The sequence below is a fragment of the Apostichopus japonicus genome, chromosome 3, assembly GCF_037975245.1.
Source record: "Apostichopus japonicus isolate 1M-3 chromosome 3, ASM3797524v1, whole genome shotgun sequence".
Classification (NCBI taxonomy): domain Eukaryota; kingdom Metazoa; phylum Echinodermata; class Holothuroidea; order Aspidochirotida; family Stichopodidae; genus Apostichopus; species Apostichopus japonicus.
In genome coordinates, this window is record NC_092563.1 from 16219297 (window position 1) to 16240217 (window position 20921).

At 37.1% G+C, this 20921-nt stretch overlaps 1 protein-coding gene across 24 annotated transcripts in view; it reads left to right on the plus strand.

Annotated features, from left to right (window-relative positions):
* LOC139964883 (uncharacterized) overlaps positions 1–20921 on the plus strand; it is a 131735-nt gene that overhangs the window by 109298 nt on the left and 1516 nt on the right. For 23 of the 24 annotated variants that reach the window (XM_071966982.1, XM_071967114.1, XM_071967025.1 and 20 more), the window contains 16 exons: positions 1364–1618; positions 2858–2974; positions 3551–3667; positions 4953–5072; positions 8121–8375; positions 9765–9881; positions 10585–10701; positions 12186–12446; positions 13713–13829; positions 13999–14115; positions 14262–14378; positions 15321–15437; positions 16637–16753; positions 17629–17868; positions 19301–19462; positions 20203–20355. In XM_071966982.1, the coding sequence (XP_071823083.1) occupies positions 1364–1618; positions 2858–2974; positions 3551–3667; positions 4953–5072; positions 8121–8375; positions 9765–9881; positions 10585–10701; positions 12186–12446; positions 13713–13829; positions 13999–14115; positions 14262–14378; positions 15321–15437; positions 16637–16753; positions 17629–17868; positions 19301–19462; positions 20203–20355 (2499 nt within the window). The remainder of the gene's footprint in view (positions 1–1363; positions 1619–2857; positions 2975–3550; positions 3668–4952; positions 5073–8120; positions 8376–9764; positions 9882–10584; positions 10702–12185; positions 12447–13712; positions 13830–13998; positions 14116–14261; positions 14379–15320; positions 15438–16636; positions 16754–17628; positions 17869–19300; positions 19463–20202; positions 20356–20921) is intronic. The other variant, XM_071967124.1, reaches the window with a different exon arrangement.

Genomic DNA, 20921 nt, shown 5'->3' on the forward strand with positions numbered 1-20921 from the left:
ACTAGAGCCTTGTTTACATGACATTAGTTGCATTTAGAACGATATGCCAGTTTTGCGTGAATTTTTCGAAAGTGTTTTGCTCGATCTTTCGTAATATTTGAAAAGGTGTACCACCTTACTTTCCGTACACAATTGGTCATTTCTCTACTGATTTTCAGTTTTTTTTTCTCTATACGGCCAAGTGAATAAGTTGTACATTGAGTATAAACTCAATAAATTATAAGTTTTACATTGTGATCGACAGTTCGTAACCTAATTAAGATGCAATTTTGCAAGCATACGTTAACACTGTAAGCAACCTGTAAGTCTTTACGATGTTAAGACTCACATTTACTGCGTCCAGTTTATTTTGTCTGTTAAAAAATATCGGTATCGTATCGGTATCGGACCGATATTGGGATGATAATATCGGATATCGGCCAAAACCGATATTGGTGATATCGGCGCAACACTAGTTAAAAGCATATTGGTTTTACAATATAGTATCCAATATTTGCATAGACCAAATTATCTAAAAGGCTACCCTATATAACACCCCTTTTAGTGACTTATTTTTATTTAGTTAAGATATTGAAAATGTGGAGCTAATGTTGATTGTTAAACAAAGAACATTTGAAACTAGGAAAGATATTGTCTCATTGATATCTATATATGTTACTTAAAAGATGGATGTCTCTCAGTGACCACCACCCCCCCCCCCATGAATAAATGTCACAATTGTTGATTAAAACAGCTATATATAACCAAAAAACTGTTTCCCCAAATACTAGTTGAATGACCAATCTGGTCTTATTTGTTACATACTCCAAGATACCTCAGATTGCTAGAGTAATATAAAAACCCTATGTTCATCCGAGGCAACCGACACATGTTAGCCATATGTGATCGATTTCTTTGAGTCACTCAGATGATTCTTTTCAGATGATTCCATTGTCTCTTGTATTCCTGCTGGTATGTTGTACTTAATAATATATACACCAAAGAATGAACGTATAACTTAACAAGACAACAATCGCATCGATTAGAGCGCTATGTATATATACAAGGAAATATATATATAAGGAAACGGTTACCAATGTGCTGTGTATGGTTTTAATACCTGGAACCACCGGTGACTTTGAAGAGTATGTGTCATATTCTTGTTTTTTCTGATATGCAATCATATTTCACTCTCAACTGGATATCTTGCGACACACATCACTGTGTTTGCAAGCGTATATGGTTTTATTATGGGATACAGATAATGTCTGCCAGCTTGCTTAATTTGTACTGTAAGTGTACTGAAAATGTTCTAAACAAACAGAGCCTGTCATCGGCATATAGTCTCGATTCATGATAGAAATTCTCCTCCTGATACTTCTAGAAGCAAGACCGGTGGTGATCTGTCCCCAGGAGAGGGACATCAACATATTCCCACTTGGAAGCGGTGCATATTTCGTTTCCTGGCCGGACCCACAATGCACCAGTGCTACCGGAAATCCTGTCGACGTAACCTGCGTTCCTCCCTCCCCGACCACAGTGTTTGCATCTGCGGCCGTGACATTTGTCACCTGCACTTGTACAGACCTTGGTTTCGCAGGGGTTTCTGCATCTTGTAGATTTGATATTGATTTACCAGGTAAGATTGGAATCTTAAAGATACAAAAACAACAGCAACAACAACAACCACAAAATGGTCTAAAGCCCAAAACCAAATTATATTTCAAAAGTAAAATATCAGCAATTAATCGGTTTAAAGTCCAGTTTCGCCACTGAGCTTTGTTTGTGATTGGGCCTCACTAAAATGAAATGCTGCTTTTCTTTTGAGTTTCCGATTTTCGAATGGACTTGCTCAGTAATATTTAAGAAAGTTATTTGGATCATATCAGACCAACCTAGCTATTATAAATTCACTTCCTCAAAGATTGATGTCTATTTTCTCAAACATTTGTAATCTTTTAGATTTTAAATGGTGCAGTAGTAGTCCACATACAATATGACAGTCTAATATACATAGTACTCTTTATTTGTCTAATATACATAGTACTCTTTCAAATCAAATGATTATTCAAATTTTGATATTTCATGCTTCAAAGTTTACTTTTTCAAGAATATTAACATTTTGTTTTGATGTTAGTACGTCAAATAAAATATATTTGATGATCAAGCTCTAACCGGGATGGTTATAACTATTTAAGTAAAAGTAGCTGCTGAATATCAAATCTTTTGTAGACCAATCAAATAATGTGTTTAATAGATACTTTGAATATTCAGTTCAGTCACATATTTTTGTCAACCAACAGCTTTGTCTGAGCTGGAAAAAACAAAAATTGAGTAACAATCGTAAATCGATTGTGCTTATGATCGATAATTTGGCATTTCTTTGATAATTGTCAGCATTCTGATTTGACCTTTAGATTTTAAAACTCAGCTTCCTTTATAATAGGTGGCAAAGTTTGTGAAATGAACCAATTTAATGATTCATGAACACATGACTGATAGTAAAGGATTATACGGCTAGGCATGGATACCTCGCTAGAGACTTTTAAAGTAGATTTCTGTAGTGATAAAGAAGTAGACAAACATAAATAAATATTTTGCTGTTTTTACACTATATAATTAATGTAGCTGGACACGGTACTTCTTATACAACATTGCGCCACTTCATTATTACACTCACAGGAAGTATATATAGCTCATATCATTTGGTCATTTCATATTGTAGAAAAACTTGGGTTGTTTCCCGTTTGACCCTGAAAATGTTGGCGAAAGAAATTACATAAATTTATACCAAGAGACTGCTAAGTAATTTTGTGCAATAGATGGATAATGTTTTGTATTTTACTGTTAATTGTTTTGTTCCTTTTGACTTATAAAGACCCCTGTGGCGGTCAACCTTGTCTGAATGGAGGGGCCTGTTCTGCCGATCCGTTAAATGACGCCGGTTTCACCTGTGCTTGTCGCCCTGGCTTTACTGGACAATCTTGTGAACGAGGTACGTTTCACACCTTTTTCTTTCGATACTAAAAGATAGTTAGGAAATGATTTCTGTGTTGTTGTTTTCTTAAGTATGTTAATGTTGTTATGTTTACTGCAAGCCAGGGTTGACGCAGATTGGAAGATGTGGGTGTCCCTACTATTTCGGGCACCATCATGCCGAAGGCATCATTGCGATGACAAAGCGAATGCCCCTCACGGCAGGTGTCCATGACATGCCCACCACCAACGACCATGCCCTTCATAGGGGACCTATACTTTGTCTACCGCAGTTACAACTTCTCGTATTCATTTCAGAAATGTTTGTTTTCTCCTCTTCTTGAATAATTAAAACACAATTCCCAAAAGCTTTTCACTTCTTGTGTAAACATTTAAACTATTAAAGAAAATCAAAGGGTGGCTCAGGACATACAAAAATAAGTTTAGATATATATATTTATATTATTTTGTTATATTACCCCCAAAAATGGTTAAATTTAACATGGTGAGCCAAATGACATATTATAGCTTTGGTCTTGTCACTGTTTTTATCTGTTTGGTTTTGTTCTTTTCTCAAATAAATTCATTCTTATAGATGTCTGTGCTAATCAACCCTGTCAGAATTTTGGAGTCTGCTCGGTAAATCCACTAGCCGTCGAGGGTTTCACGTGTGGCTGTCAACAAGGCTTCATTGGACCGCTCTGTGAATCAGGTAAGAGGAGAATGTTTGTGTCATTTCATAATCCATTTTCTTACTCACTTATTATTATTATTACTACAATTATTACAGATATGGAACAATGGTAATCCAATTTTCTATTGGCTAGCATTCCCTTATTAATATGTAAATAAATACCATATATTAAAGTGCTGTTATCATGAAATAAACATGCTCAAGAGCACTGTACAAAAGAACCAATACCTGGAATATAAAATTACCAAACTTAAGAAAACCTAAAAGTAATAACAACAGCAATAAAAGTAAAAAATGATATAAAACAGGGATATAAACCACAACAAAGAACATAAAAATATAAATATATATAAAAATGGGCAGAGTAATGTGAATAAAACAACGAATAAGATTAATGCCCATACTCAAGCCTAAAAAGATAAGTTTTCAAATGCTTCTTAAAAGTGTCAATAGATGTGATATTTTTCAAGTGATGAGGAAGAGAATTTCAGAGTTTAGGACCCTTAGGTCCCCTGCTGCTTTCTGGTTCGTATGGAAAGTGACTTTGATCACTATGCATAAAATATAAGGTGTGCAAGGAATCCGACGTGCACCCCAAGCGTAGAAATATTTTAATCGGCTGTGTATAGCTTTCAATTAGGACTAGATGTCTCGATTGGTACAGCGGTAATTCATATCAGGAAGCCGTTCTTCTGGATCATTTCTTTAACCTAACAGCACTGATTTTCAGTAGGTGGTGTACGTATTACAGTGTCACTTGGATTAGGCCTCCATTTGACAACTTAATTATTACCTCAGTCTATAGACTGGACTCTGTAGCAGGAAAATTTGCCCTTTTTTTAAATTTGGAAATTTTTAGCAAAGGGATCACTTTTTGTATGTAGGTATTCAAATATGAACTGTGGTCACAAATATGCAGTAGCTTAGTAATTATTGACTGTCTTTTTTTAAACACCATTTTCTGTTCAAACAAGTTGTGGCTCTCTCATTCGATCAGCAGAAATCCATGGTATGAAAGCCATGGTATGAAATTGTCTTCCACACTGGACCGAAAAAAAAAAAAAAAACATAAAGTGGATAGCCAACGGACATATATTTATTACACTGGATAGCCAACGGACATATATTTATTAGCTAAAAGCCATTTGGCTTCTACGATGTTCATATCTGGCTGCCTAACCTCATAAAATAAGATTTACCTTCTTCCCTGCCGATGTGTTAAACACATAGACGATGCTTTGAGTGTTGCTGTTAGTGTAATCCTTCTACTCCTATCTTCTCGTCCTCCAACACCATATAAAAGTCGATCCTTGTGCAGCGATGCCCTGCTTGAATGGTGGAACATGTTCACCAAGCACAGCCAGTCCTTTGGGCTTTACCTGTACCTGCCCGAATGGATACTCAGGGGACAGATGCGAGATAGGTGAGAATCACGTATACAAGATAATTAATTAATTGGAGTAGTAAACACATTCAGGATGGAAATAATGCAATTAGTCTACGTCTTTGTTGAGTTCGAAACGGGTTGTTGCTCCAGTTTGCTCTCGTGTTTCCATCGAATTTACGAAAACTACCAAATATTGTCATAAATAAGGGGACACAAGAATCTAAGAAACGCTCTTACTTTCTTTTTAAGGTGACAAAGAATCTAAGAAACACTCTACTTACGCTTTCTTAAGGTGATAGGATCTAAGACACCCACCCTCTTACTTTTATCTTTTTTTAAGGTGATAGGATTTTAGACACCCTCTTACTTTTCTCTTTCTTTAAAGGTGACAAAGAAACTCTCTGACTTTTTTATTTATTAAGGTGATAGGATCTAAGAAATGCTCTTACTTTACTCTTTCTTAAGGTGACAAAGAATTTAAGAAACCCTCTTACCTTTTTCTTAAGGTGACAAAGAATCTAAGGAATGCTCTTACTTGATATTATCACCAAATGAATATTTACTAATAGTTATTAAATGACGATTGAAAATGTATAACATAAGACAATTTTTGCACAGATTTATCAGTTAATGTCAATCACAAGCTAGTAAAAGCTTCATATTTTGTTGATTTACTTATTTTAAGTAGTTTGTGTTTTTATTTGAATTGAAATTTAACCTGCCAAAGCTATTGGAGTGCAGAGTTAAAAGTAGTGTTGCTACGATAATCGTTTTCAATATCGGTATCGGCCGATATTTTGCAATATCGGCAGCATATCGGTATCGGTAAAATTTTGCCTAATTGCCGATAACAGCAAACCGATATTGAACTTTTCTTTTTAACAGCAGAGCTACTTCTTTATACTTGCAATGATCTGTTAATCTGCCCAAGACGATCCATTTCTTTAGCGTCATTTAAACTCAGATTCATTTTCGATTAATATCCATGGAAACCTGACCCTCCGTAACCTCTAAAAACATGTCTACGGCGCGCGAATATAACCAATGACCTTCGTGAACCTTGGCCTACACACAGCTTTAGTGCAGCATATATACACTGTACTAACCATTCATTTTCTCAAAGGCCTCCGTGAAAACCTGGAACATGATGTATAACTGCACAGTTCAGCAGTGTTGGAAAACCTTGTTCAATTTCCCACGAACACAAAATACTGAAAACTTTTTTTATTTAAATTTTCACGAAACTGACAAATTTTAAAATGACAAGTTAGAGTACCTATATAATTTTATAAAACGAAAAGAGATTTAATCTGTCTTTCAATCTTTAAAAAGTGCTACTTACAAAACTTCCGATATTATGAAACAAACAACGTTCAGCAAAGCCCTGTTTCTAGACTGCCTAACAATGAATAGCGTGCACTATCTGTACATTTTTACAACTGCAGTGTTTAACCCTGTACCCAACTACCACGGTACATGTGCTGCAAATTTTCCCAGGTACCTTCCCAAAGTAACTGTCAGCTCATCCCCTGTGTAACACCTGCTTGTTAACATTTTTTGTTACGTGAGATCCGTAACAGCCGAGGTGGTTAGGCTATTTGCTATACACTTAACTATGGTAGGATATTATTTTTTCCGTTTTTTGGGGAAATTTAGAAAATACTTTCTTTTCCCCCCGCTTAACAACAGATGTGTTCTTACAATATATTCATAAATGGATGCACTAGAGCCTTGTTTACATGACATTAGTTGCATTTAGAACGATATGCCAGTTTTGCGTGAATTTTTCGAAAGTGTTTTGCTCGATCTTTCGTAATATTTGAAAAGGTGTACCACCTTACTTTCCGTACACAATTGGTCATTTCTCTACTGATTTTCAGTTTTTTTTTCTCTATACGGTCAAGTGAATAAGTTGTACATTGAGTATAAACTCAATAAATTATAAGTTTTACATTGTGATCGACAGTTCGTAACCTAATTAAGATGCAATTTTGCAAGCATACGTTAACACTGTAAGCAACCTGTAAGTCTTTACGATGTTAAGACTCACATTTACTGCGTCCAGTTTATTTTGTCTGTTAAAAAATATCGGTATCGTATCGGTATCGGACCGATATTGGGATGATAATATCGGATATCGGCCAAAACCGATATTGGTGATATCGGCGCAACACTAGTTAAAAGCATATTGGTTTTACAATATAGTATCCAATATTTGCATAGACCAAATTATCTAAAAGGCTACCCTATATAACACCCCTTTTAGTGACTTATTTTTATTTAGTTAAGATATTGAAAATGTGGAGCTAATGTTGATTGTTAAACAAAGAACATTTGAAACTAGGAAAGAAATTGTCTCATTGATATCTATATGTTACTTAAAAGATGGATGTCTCTCAGTGACCACCACCCCTCCCCCCCCCCATGAATAAATGTCACAATTGTTGATTAAAACAGCTATATATAACCAAAAAACTGTTTCCCCAAATACTAGTTGAATGACCAATCTGGTCTTATTTGTTACATACTCCAAGATACCTCAGATTGCTAGAGTAATATAAAAACCCTATGTTCATCCGAGGCAACCGACACATGTTAGCCATATGTGATCGATTTCTTTGAGTCACTCAGATGATTCTTTTCAGATGATTCCATTGTCTCTTGTATTCCTGCTGGTATGTTGTACTTAATAATATATACACCAAAGAATGAACGTATAACTTAACAAGACAACAATCGCATCGATTAGAGCGCTATGTATATATACAAGGAAATATATATATAAGGAAACGGTTACCAATGTGCTGTGTATGGTTTTAATACCTGGAACCACCGGTGACTTTGAAGAGTATGTGTCATATTCTTGTTTTTTCTGATATGCAATCATATTTCACTCTCAACTGGATATCTTGCGACACACATCACTGTGTTTGCAAGCGTATATGGTTTTATGGGATACAGATAATGTCTGCCAGCTTGCTTAATTTGTACTGTAAGTGTACTGAAAATGTTCTAAACAAACAGAGCCTGTCATCGGCATATAGTCTCGATTCATGATAGAAATTCTCCTCCTGATACTTCTAGAAGCAAGACCGGTGGTGATCTGTCCCCAGGAGAGGGACATCAACATATTCCCGCTTGGAAGCGGTGCATATTTCGTTTCCTGGCCGGACCCACAATGCACCAGTGCTACCGGAAATCCTGTCGACGTAACCTGCGTTCCTCCCTCCCCGACCACAGTGTTTGCATCTGCGGCCGTGACATTTGTCACCTGCACTTGTACAGACCTTGGTTTCGCAGGGGTTTCTGCATCTTGTAGATTTGACATTGATTTACCAGGTAAGATTGGAATGTTAAAGATACAAAAACAACAACAACAACAACAACCACAAAATGGTCTAAAGCCCAAAACCAAATTATATTTCAAAAGTAAAATATCAGCAATTAATCGGTTTAAAGTCCAGTTTCGCCACTGAGCTTTGTTTGTTATTGGGCCTCACTAAAATGGAATGCTGCTTTTCTTTTGAGTTTCCGATTTTCGAATGGACTTGCTCAGTAATATTTAAGAAAGTTATTTGGATCATATCAGACCAACCTAGCTATTATAAATTCACTTCCTCAAAGATTGATGTCTATTTTCTCAAACATTTGTAATCTTTTAGATTTTAAATGGTGCAGTAGTAGTCCACATACAATATGACAGTCTAATATACATAGTACTCTTTATTTGTCTAATATACATAGTACTCTTTCAAATCAAATGATTATTCAAATTTTGATATGTCATGCTTCAAAGTTTACTTTTTCAAGAATATTAACATTTTGTTTTGATGTTAGTACGTCAAATAAAATATATTTGATGATCAAGCTCTAACCTGGATGGTTATAACTATTTAAGTAAAAGTAGCTGCTGAATATCAAATCTTTTGTAGACCAATCAAATTATGTGTTTAATAGATACTTTGAATATTCAGTTCAGTCACATAGTTTTGTCAACCAACAGCTTTGTCTGAGCTGGAAAAAACAAAAATTGAGTAACAATCGTAAATCGATTGTGCTTATGATCGATAATTTGGCATTTCTTTGATAATTGTCAGCATTCTGATTTGACCTTTAGATTTGAAAACTCAGCTTCCTTTATAATAGGTGGCAAAGTTTGTGAAATGAACCAATTTAATGATTCATGAACACATGACTGATAGTAAAGGATTATACGGCTAGGCATGGATACCTCGCTAGAGACTTTTAAAGTAGATTTCTGTAGTGATAAAGAAGTAGACAAACATAAATAAATATTTTGCTGCTTTTACACTTTATAATTTATGTCTGGACACGGTACTTCCTTTACAACCCTTGTGTCATTTCATTCTTAGACTCACAGGAAGTATATAGCTCATTTCATATTGTAGAAAAAATAGGGTTGTTTCCCGTTTGACCCTGAAAATGTTGGCGAAAGAAATTACATAAATTTATACCAAGAGACTGCTAAGTAATTTTGTGCAAAAGATGGATAATGCTCTGTATTTTATTGTTTGTTTTGTTCCTTTTATTTATTTATTTTATTTGTTTTTCCACAGAAGTACAAAGTGGAGGGAAGTCTTCCATAAAGCTTAAAAAGCTTAACAAAGTGGAAGACTAAAGAAAAAAGTAATTAATAAATACAATGTGAATGCTTGTTACATAATATATGATGATATCAATTCTTTTTTTGACTTTTGACTTATAAAGACCCCTGTGGCAGTCAACCTTGTCTGAATGGAGGGGGCTGTTCAGCCGATCCGTTAAATGACGCCGGTTTCACCTGTGCTTGTCTCCCTGGCTTTACTGGACAATCTTGTGAACGAGGTACGTTTCACACCTTTTCTTTTGATACTTAAAGATAGTCAGGAAATGATTTCTGTGTTGTTGTCTTCTTAAGTATGTTATTGTTATGTTTACTGCAAGCCAGGGAGGGGTTTTGAGGCAGAAATAGAAGATGTGGGTGTCCAAATTTTTAAAGTGGGTGTCCCTACCTTTTTGGGCAACATCATGCAGATGACGAAGCGATCGCCCCTCACGGCAGGGTGGGTCCAGGGGCTCACCTTAAGGGGCCCTTGTGGGGGTAAAGGGGGCAATGCATCTTTGATGTACCTGAGGGTAAAAATGCAAGCTGTTCAGTCAGTCAATACGAGATTTGGTTGGTAAACTTAGGGAAAGTTGGGGAAAAAGAAGACAATATTGACATATATTATTGACATATATATTCAATTCAGAAATGTTTGTTATCTCCTCTTCTTGAATAATTAAAACACAATTCCGGAGAGGTTTTTACTTCTCATGTAAACATTACATTAAAATATTAATCGATAATTTATTAAAGAAAATCAAGGGTTGGCCCAGGACATACAAAAATAAGTTAAGATATATATATATTTTTTAAATATTTTTATATTACCCAAAATAGGTTAAAATTTAAAAATGGTGAGCCATATGACATATTATAGCTTTGGTCTTGTCACTGTTTATGTGTTTGGTTTTGTTCTCCTCTCAAATAAATTCATTCATATAGATGTCTGTGCTAATCAACCCTGTCAGAATTTTGGAGTCTGCTCGGTAAATCCACTAGCTGTCGAGGGTTTCACGTGTGGCTGTCAACAAGGCTTCATTGGACCGCTCTGTGAATCAGGTAAGAGGAGAATGTTTGTGTCATTTCATAATCCATTTTCTTACTCACTTATTATTATTATTACTACAATTATTACAGATATGGAACAATGGTAATCCAATTTTCTATTGGCTAGCATTCCCTTATAAATATGTAAATAAATACCATATATTAAAGTGCTGTTATCATGAAATAAACATGCTCAAGAGCACTGTACAAAAGAACCAATACCTGGAATATAAAATTACCAAACTTAAGAAAACCTAAAAGTAATAACAACAGCGATAAAAGTAAAAAATGATATAAAACAGGGATATAAACCACAACAAAGAACATAAAAATATAAATATATATAAAAATGGGCAGAGTAATGTGAATAAAACAACGAATAAGATTAATGCCCATACTCAAGCCTAAAAAGATAAGTTTTCAAATGCTTCTTAAAAGTGTCAATAGATGTGATATTTTTCAAGTGATGAGGAAGAGAATTTCAGAGTTTAGGACCCTTAGGTCCCCTGCTGCTTTCTGGTTCGTATGGAAAGTGACTTTGATCCCTATGAATGAAATATAAGGTGTGCAAGGAATCCGACGTGCACCCCAAACGTAGAATTATTTTAATCGGCTGTGTATAGCTTTCAATTAGGACTAGATGTCTCGATTGGTACAGCGGTAATTCATATCAGGAAGCCGTTCTTCTGGATCATTGCTTTAACCTAACAGCACTGATTTTTAGTAGGGGGTGTATGTATGACAGTGTTACTTGGATTAGGCCTCCATTTGAAAACTTAATTATTACTTTAGTCTATAGACTGGACTCTGTAGCAGGGAAATTTGCCCTTTTTTTTAAAATTTGGAAAATTTTAGCAAAGGGATCACTTTTTGTATGTAGGTATTCAAATATGAAGTGTGGTCACAAATATGCAGTAACTTAGTAATTATTGACTATGTCTCTTTTTAAACACCATTTTCTGTTTAAACATTACATGGAAACAAGGACACGCTGGCGGGGGGGATGGGGGAGGGGGCATATCTAAGTACTCCCTATAGTGACAAGTTCCTTAGCTTATCACAGGTTTAGCAAACCCTATACACATGTTTAAAGGTAGTCAGTATAGGCCCAAAATTATAGCATGCTATAATTGCTAGAAGTGTTCAGAAAGTACTTTCCTAGAGGTCTTAACTCGCCAGTCATTTTTAAGGAACACACAAGATGACTGAATGTACCAGTGAGGAAAATTTCCTCAAAGCTTGTAATAAAATGCAGTTTTAGAATTTTGACCGAAGGTGACCATATTTGAATATCTAGCATATTTGGGTCCAATACAACGTGCCATTAAAAGTAAGCCTAGTGAATTATCAGAAAACATGCAATGAAAATGTTAGAATATGGCACGATTGTAAAACTTCACCACAAAATAGCTCCAAGTAAAACATAAAGAGGTTAATGTCAATAGCAAGAATATTTGTCGGGACTTTGACTGACCGCTCGTTTATAACCTCCTCAGTCGTGGCCCCCACTGTGACATGTCCATCGGAGGTTAACCTGTCCATTCTCAATCTGCCGACCGGGGGTACCATCGTCTTCTGGCCATCCCCACAATGCTCCAGTGCTGTAGTAGGAAATGTAGTCTCAACATCCTGCAACCCTGCATCACCTGCCACATTTACCACAACTGGAATACAGCAGGTCACCTGTACCTGCGTGGACCTCGGTCAGACGGCGGCAGGGATCTCTAGCGATTGTACTTTCCAAGTAGATATACCGGGTAAGAGAATTGAGAGTAAATATGCATCATTCAAGTGAAGAATATTAATAGTACTGACTAGTCTAATGCATTAGTGATTGATACCATGGAAGAATTTATACTGCTTTTTTTTCTGTTTTTTTTTGGGGGGGTGTAAAAGTAAGTTGGCCTGACGTTTCGATCCTAGCAGGATCTTCTTTAAAGGCTAAATTGACAAGTAACAGTAACAGAAGGGGCAAAAACCCGCACAGAATACAGACAGGTTAATGAGCATGGTGAACACAAAGATATACAGGGATGTAAGTCTTCCGTATTTTTACGGAAATCCGTTTTTTTTAAAATTCCAATAAGTCTTCCGTATTTTTACGGAAATCCGTTTTTTTTTTAATTCCAATAAAGTTCCACAAAATTGTTCGAATATCAAAGACACAACACGGCAAAAATGCCTGGCCCGTTGCAGCAAGCTAACTTCAATTTTCACTCATCGATCACTCAAAATACCATTTCCAGTTTCGCATCATCGCATTGCACTGTACAACATTTTGCCATGTGAATATCGTTGCGTACGTGCGAACTTCAAATCGCTAAGCTCATTTCTGTCATTGAAAAACCTTGCCTAATTCATGTTGATTGGACTGCTAATTAATATCTTCGTAACTGCTGGTGCTCGACATAAGTTTTGGAATTAACGCTTGTGATATTTGTGAGCGGCGGAAATCTACAGGATACGCATATGAAAGTCGATATTTGTGATCGCATTCGAATGTGAGACTGTTTTTTATTCCGTAGTTCGCTGCGACGTATTCGTAACTTTGAGCTAGCCTAACATAACGATAGTGTGTAAGTAGTAAGAACTAGGGGTAGGATGTGTTAGCGCTAATACTTCTAAGCTAGCCTAACATACAGTAACGATAGTGTGTAAGTAGTCAGAGCTAGGAGTAGGATGTGTTAGGATGGCATTCACCTGGGGTCTCCGAATATTTTTCCGGTTTTTTTTTGGCTGCACTTACATCCCTGGATATAGATGTAAGGAGATTAGTAGACAAGGCATGGATAGAGAAAGAAGAAATTAACCAACAGGGGAAGAGGAGACGTAGGAGAAAAGCAGTGGAACGTCAAAGAGAGGATTAAGGGAATGGGTAGGGAATAAAAATATAAAAAAGTGTTTTTTTTTCCTGGTTTTTTTTCTTTCTTCAGCACATTTTAATTGAATCTTTCTCAAAGGCGATTCTTCATTGATTATAACTCTTTAATACTTCTTTTGGTATTTTTTTCATCGGTGTGTAGATCCTTGTGCCAACCAACCCTGTGTCAATGATGGTGTGTGTTCGGTCAACCCTACTGCGCCTGGTGGTTTTACCTGTAACTGTGTCTTGGGATTCTCTGGACTTCGTTGTGAAGATGGTACGTACTGCACTTAATATCGTTATTTTTAATTAATATCGTTATTTTAATATCTGTTTTTTTTCTTTCTTCAGCACATTTGAATTGAATCTTTCTCAAAGGGGATTCTTCATTGATTATAACTTTTTAATTCTTCTTTGGGTGTGTTTTTTTTTTCATTGGTGTGTAGATCCTTGTGCTAACGCACCCTGTGTCAATGGTGGTGTGTGTTCGGTCAACCCTACTGTTCCTGGTGGTTTTACCTGTAACTGTGTCTTGGGATTCTCTGGACTTCGTTGTGAAGATGGTACGTACTGCAATTAAAATCGTTATTTTTAATTAATATCGTTATTGCAATGATATCAGCTATTAAATATGTAGATCATTTAGATGCTCCTGGTCGATCACTGGTATAATTCTTCTTTGGGTGTGTTTTCTTTAATTGGTTTGTAGATCCTTGTGCCAACCAACCCTGTGTCAATGATGGTGTGTGTTTGGTCGACCCTACTGTTCCTGGTGGTTTTACCTGTAACTGTGTCTTTGGATTCTCTGGACTTCGTTGTGAAGATGGTACGTACTGCAATTAAAATCGTTATTTTTATAAATATTTGTCTATTTACACTGGAACAAATAAATTGACATTGAAAATTTAATAGATTTATTCAGTGGGAGGTGCACTCTTCAGTAACCAATTGGAGTCGACCGCTCCTCGTTATAGATTGCTGGATGTACAATCCATGACATAATTCCATTTTTATATATCTCTAGTTTGCCATTTTGATGGAAAAAAAATTAAAAAACAGCTGAAATGTTTGGTATTTTAGGCAATGGGGGGTGGTAATCGTCTCCATAAAGCATTGTATCTGCTCAATTTACTTACAAAGGAAATATTCATGACTTAAATTCTTGATCACTTAAAAATGAGCTCCTGAATATAGCATTTATGATGGCATATAAATTATCTATATCATGTCACTGACTATGTGAAAAAGTAAAGAGAACCAGTCTAACTAATAGGAATAGAACATTTATTATATGGTCATACGTTATACCTTGCAATCGTCTGGTAATTCAAGACCACGCGACATGTTAAATATAAATCGACGATTCTGAGGGCGTTGTGGTCAAGTGGTCAAGGCAGTGGACTTGTGATCTAAGGATTACAGGTTCGAGTCCTGGCCAGATCATTGCGTTGTGTGCTTAGGCAAGGCACTTTATCTCCATTGCCTTCCACCCAGGTGTATAAATGGGGACTTGTGAGGTAACTTGTAAATATAGTTACGTGCGCCGGTTTGTGGCTGCACCCTATGGGAAGTCCCCCGGGGGGACACATGGTTGTGGTACACTGGTGCCCCAGGAGAGATTGATTGAATTGCACACACTTTGGTATGTAGGTGTGACAAGTTACCAATGACCAGGGTTAAGTTGTAAAGTCGTGTGAGAGGGCCTTGGCCCTGGACAATACTGTAAACCTAAAATAATAAATTCTATATCCTGCTCGTTTCATACCAGCTCAAAATCCATGTTTCTCTGGTCCGTGTCTGAATGGTGGCTTTTGCAATCCAACCAGTTTTACCGATTTCACCTGCACCTGTCAGTCCCAATTTTTCGGAACTCTCTGCGAACAAGGTGAGCGTTAAATGTTTAGATGTTTCCGTGATAATGAGAGAGCGTTTCACTAGGCTCATCGGCTGGTCATTGAGAATATCGAAACTGTTCCAAACAATAGGAGACCGTAAAGCAGTGGCAGAGCTAGGGGTATTGGTCAGGGGGGGTCAAAATGGTCTGTAGGGGCGCTTTGGACACTATCTAAGCCGAGCGCCACCACAGGTGGGCGCGGAGCATACAGAAATTTTTTGAGTAAAGATACTCCCTACCTTTCCAGGCCTTACTAATTTGCAGATAGTGTGAAAAATGATAATAGGTATATGAGGACGCAGTAAAAAGTCAATAATCACGAATAAGTAAGAAGTGGTAAAAAGCTGAAATGGGCGCCAGCAGTCCATTTGAGTCCGTCAAGGGGGGCATCCGCCCCCCCCACCCTGACTGTATGGACGCTCCGCCACTGCCGTAAAGCAATAGTAAAACATGTCTCTCACATGTCTCTTCGTCAGTAGCTTCTCATCGCCCACTTGTCATAAACAGAAACAGGTGTCCACAGATGAGAGGTAAAGGTAATTAGTTTGTGACCCACAGATCATGTAGTTTGACCTCAACACTCACTCCTGTAGGATTTTCAAAACTCTCTTAAATGTTGACCAACCATTCCAGCTGACCAACCAGCCCGATTTTTAGTTCCAAAATCTGACTTTTTTGAAAAGTTGTAAAACAGACTGATAATAGACTGGCCTTTAGTAGCAATGTGAACTTTGGTACAAGGCAAAGGGTTGTCATATTTATATATGTGTTTATTCTTTCCTTTGCATAGTAGATTTGTAGTATCAAGATGATATTACCTATTAAAGGCATTGAAGACTCGCCCAAAACTGTGTGCAGCCATCTGAAAAAGTTAACAAATTTCTATTGCTTGCAAGTGAAGTTTTGTTTGTGTCGCTACAAAATGCAGATAGAAACATGATTCTTTGTTATCTTAGATGTCCATCGCTGTATCGTTTGTATACTGTGCTGTGAGTATTGACCGCAGCTGTATGTACTGACTGTACACTGGTGTCTAATTACCGACGGTAGCAAGCTGTGTGCGTATTTTCTGAGATCGATGGTGGTGTCTAACACTTCTGTTACACCTCATTCGAAACTAGGTCAGATTACCGGCATTAGACGTTTCTTTTTGCGTAAAATCAACCTTTATCTTTTTTTTTTGTTCACAGAGTTTACTGCCTGCAATCCAAATCCTTGTCAGAATGGTGGAGTGTGTAACTTAGGTGGTGTTACAGGATTTAGTTGTGCTTGCCCGGGAGGTTTCTCTGGAGCAACGTGTGATCAATGTAAGTTGCGCCGCCGGTCTTCTCTGTGACATTTTAAACAGAGAGTTTCACTTAATAAACATAGTTTCTCAATGTCAACATGAATTATCAGGTTCAGGGAAATATTAAAAGCTAAACCCCAAAGGAAGATTACACTCTGCATGAAGATGTTGAAATATTTCCGAAACTGTTCATCAGTCTTGAAATATGCTTTTGATTTCGTTTTAGTCTTATACAGAAATTACCCGACCTTGGTTTCGCTTTCCAGCAGATTTGCTGTTTGAATTTTCTTTGTTAATACCACTGGTAATTCTGTATATTAATCACAGGGTAATATAAATATAATATATAGATATATATATTTATATATATATATATATATATATATATATATATATATTTATATATATATATATATATATATATAGATGTATATATATCTTCTTTTTTTTTTTCTAAATTCGGCGCTAGGGCAAAATTGAACAATAGGAGAGTGGAAATTTACGCTAAGGCGAAAAAGTTGTTTCGCCTTAACGTTTTGACTATCATTTCTAGGCATAATTTCATTGTCGCAAATAGTCTTATCTTGTTCTCCACTGTCTAATACTAGGGTTTGGTTAGTTTTAGGGTCAGAGGTTAGGGAGTATATGAGGAATTAATGTTTTATTTTAGTGTGCAAGTCAATGGGGAATTTGCCCAACCGTCAAATTTAGCCGAATATATATATATATATATATATATATCTATCTATATATATATGTATATGTATATGTATGTACACTTGTTTTTGTATACACATACATTAATATATATATATTTAAGTAAGTGCTGTCCTAATGTACATTATGGAGTTAGAAATTAGCTGTGTTGATTTTCTTGCGTGGTTTCACTTACAGTGCCAGTAGCTGGAGTGCAAAACTGTCCCGAGTCCGAACTGGTATTCCTGAATACCCAACCAATCATCTGGGTGGAACCGTCTCTTCCCGGTGGCACTGTCGCATTTCAGAGCCATTCTCCTGGAGATGAGTTCATCATTGGGACTACACCAGTCACCTATGTGTTCAACCGACTTACAGGAGGAGCCGAGATCTGCATCTTTAATGTTGTCGTGGAATTAGACATAACCCCTAACGCAGGTTTGCTGAAATTCTCTGTTTCTTTTGTTGTTGTGTCTTGTAGGTTAAGTATATGAACTCTTCATCACTGTCGTTAACTTGAAGGAACTAATAACTACATTTACTGATATATTTATATTATATATATCAATATAAACTATATGAAGATATATATATCAATGCATATATATATATATATCTATATATATATACATATATATATATATATATATATATATATCAATACATATATATATATATATACGTTTGATTGGTTGGCGTCTATGTTGGCGCAAAGTGCTCTATGTCCGGTTGAACTATTCTTTTGGTCACAAAGACTCCATGGAAGGAGAAAAATGAGCAGAAGAACTCAATGCTGTCTGTGTGCTTTGAACTCTAGACAAGTAGTTAGACGTATCTTTCGGTTACACAGAGCACTAAAACCAATGCACCCATTAACTCTGGAGAAATAATGTTAATTATTAGTTCCGGTGGACAGAGCTAAGTATAGAAGAAAATTAGTCGAGACTAGTGGAACACTATTAGTAGAGTTTTACACGTTGTGCAACCATCAGACAACTGGTAGCTTCATGGTGTACTCCTGAAATAAATAACCCAAACAAGTAGACTCATCCAGGATTATCTTCGGGATTATGGAGGATTATCAACATACCGACCCTTTTTCGGCGTCCGCTCCTTTGTCACAGAGCACTAAAACCAATGCACCCATTAACTCTGGAGAAATAATGTTAATTATTAGTTCCGGTGGACAGAGCTAAGTATAGAAGAAAATTAGTCGAGACTAGTGGAACACTATTAGTAGAGTTTTACACGTTGTGCAACCATCAGACAACTGGTAGCTTCATGGTGTACTCCTGAAATAAATAACCCAAACAAGTAGACTCATCCAGGATTATCTTCGGGATTATGGAGGATTATCAACATACCGACCCTTTTTCGGCGTCCGCTCCTTTGTCGGTGTCCAGTGGGCAGGGTTATCAATACATTGATGAAATCATGAAGATGAAGAATAGCCGAAATCATCTCTCTTCCAAAAAATTAAATAGACAAAGAATTTTAATTTTTAGAATTATTTTAGAAAAATGATAAGACACGTTACAACTTTGATGGAATAACGACAAGCTTAATTCCTACATTAGATGTATACATTATTTTGGTGTCTTTTGTATGGGAAGGTACCTACGGGTATCAAAGTGACTGAGTGATGATCCATCGGCTATTAATCCTCCCTCTCTCTCTCCACCTCTTTCTCTTTCTCTGTCTGCATTTTGTGTTTTATTTATCTTCTTTGTATAATGTGTCATTTCTGTCTTTTCTCTCCTTGTATTGATATTTGATATTGTTTGGGTGTCAAGTGTTTTTATTATAATGTTTTTATCCATCTTTGACCCTCGGGACCGATATTTTGCTTTCATTGCTCTTCGTATGACAGGACCTCTGCCGTTGATTGCATTTCCGGAGTCAGTGACAGAGACAGTGCAAGAGGTAGACGTGCAGCAGTCTCCGGCCAGCGTCCGCTGTACGGTGGGGGCCACTCCGGACACCTACGTTCCTTCCGTGGCCTGGTATAAAGATGGTCAGCGTATCACACCAGGTAAGTTTGTCTCTTCTTCATTTATCCTCTCTGTGTATTGATGAAAAAAATTATCCATGGTCCATTAAGTAGATGGCTGCTTTATTTGGCGGAGAGAATATACATACATCTTAATACCGGAGCACAGGCAGGCCCTTTGAGTATAAACATATTGCTGTTGGACGTTCCATGCGGGTTAATGCAACCTCTTGTCAGGTTATAAATTTGACAAAGTAACTCTATCATGGTCGCAGAGGTGTAGAGTCTTTAGTTCTTGAAAATACTATCAGTTATTATTAAATGTTTTATAATAGTCATGTGTGGGGCAATGCCAATGCTTCCCAGTTGGCAATGTTTCCTGGTGGTGGTTCAAAACTGAACTGCTGCAAGTATGGGAGAACCAAAATTTGGGCATATTTTGATGGAAAAAGTTTGGCAATTGAAAGAAAGGATACTAATTACATTATATCAGATTTCTTCTTGGATATCAAAGTTTTCGTGCATTTGATTTAAACAATTTTTAAATAAATTAGTTAATTTGTAGCCAGGGGGCATACGGAACGATCATTAAGCCACCACATGGAGGGGGGGGGATCTCTTGGTCTGGATTGAAGTGTTATCTAATATAACATGTAAATTAGATCACACATGACTTAAACTAGAGTCATGCAATGTTTATATGCAAACCGGACACAAGATGGAGCTCGTATACACTCCACACTTTTTATATTTGGATTTTCTATTCTCATATGGTCTGACAGGTCATGACGATCGCTTCTTCTTTGGCAATACAAATCCTTGGCTGATGGTGATAGTGAATCCTACCCCAGAAGACATGGGCGTTTACGAGTGCCGGGCTGCCATTGACGATCCGCCCGTATCCGGGTCCATGAACGTCAACCTCGTGTTGGCTTGTAAGTGATCTATGTATATATAATTGCACTCTTATGATTGGTAATGTGCTCTAGGCCTACCGGTACCAACCAGCAACTTCCATGAAGAATTGAGCTGTGACCTACCAGAACCCCTCACCCCCCCCTCCCCCTTCGGCATAACTGAATTGGCCCACTAGAGTCCTCCCTGCATAATGGAATTGAGCCGTGACTCACTAGCCCCCCCCCCTGTATAATGGAATTGAGCCTTGGCCCACTAGATTTCCCAACCCCCTGCATAATGGAATTGAGGTGTGACCCCACCAGAGGTCCCTCCCTGCATAATGAAATTGAGCCTTGACCCACCAGAGTCCCCCTGCATAGTGGAATTGAGCTGTGACCCACTAGCGCCCCCCGTATAATTGAATTAAGCCTTGACCCACTAGATTTCCCGACCCCCTGCAATAATGGAATTGAGCTGTGACCCACCAGAGGCCCCCTTCCTGCATAATGGAAGTGAGCCTTGACCCACCAGAGCCCCCCCCCCCCCCCCTGGCATAATTGAGCCTTGACCCAGGACTCTGATTACGATACATCTCATTAACGTA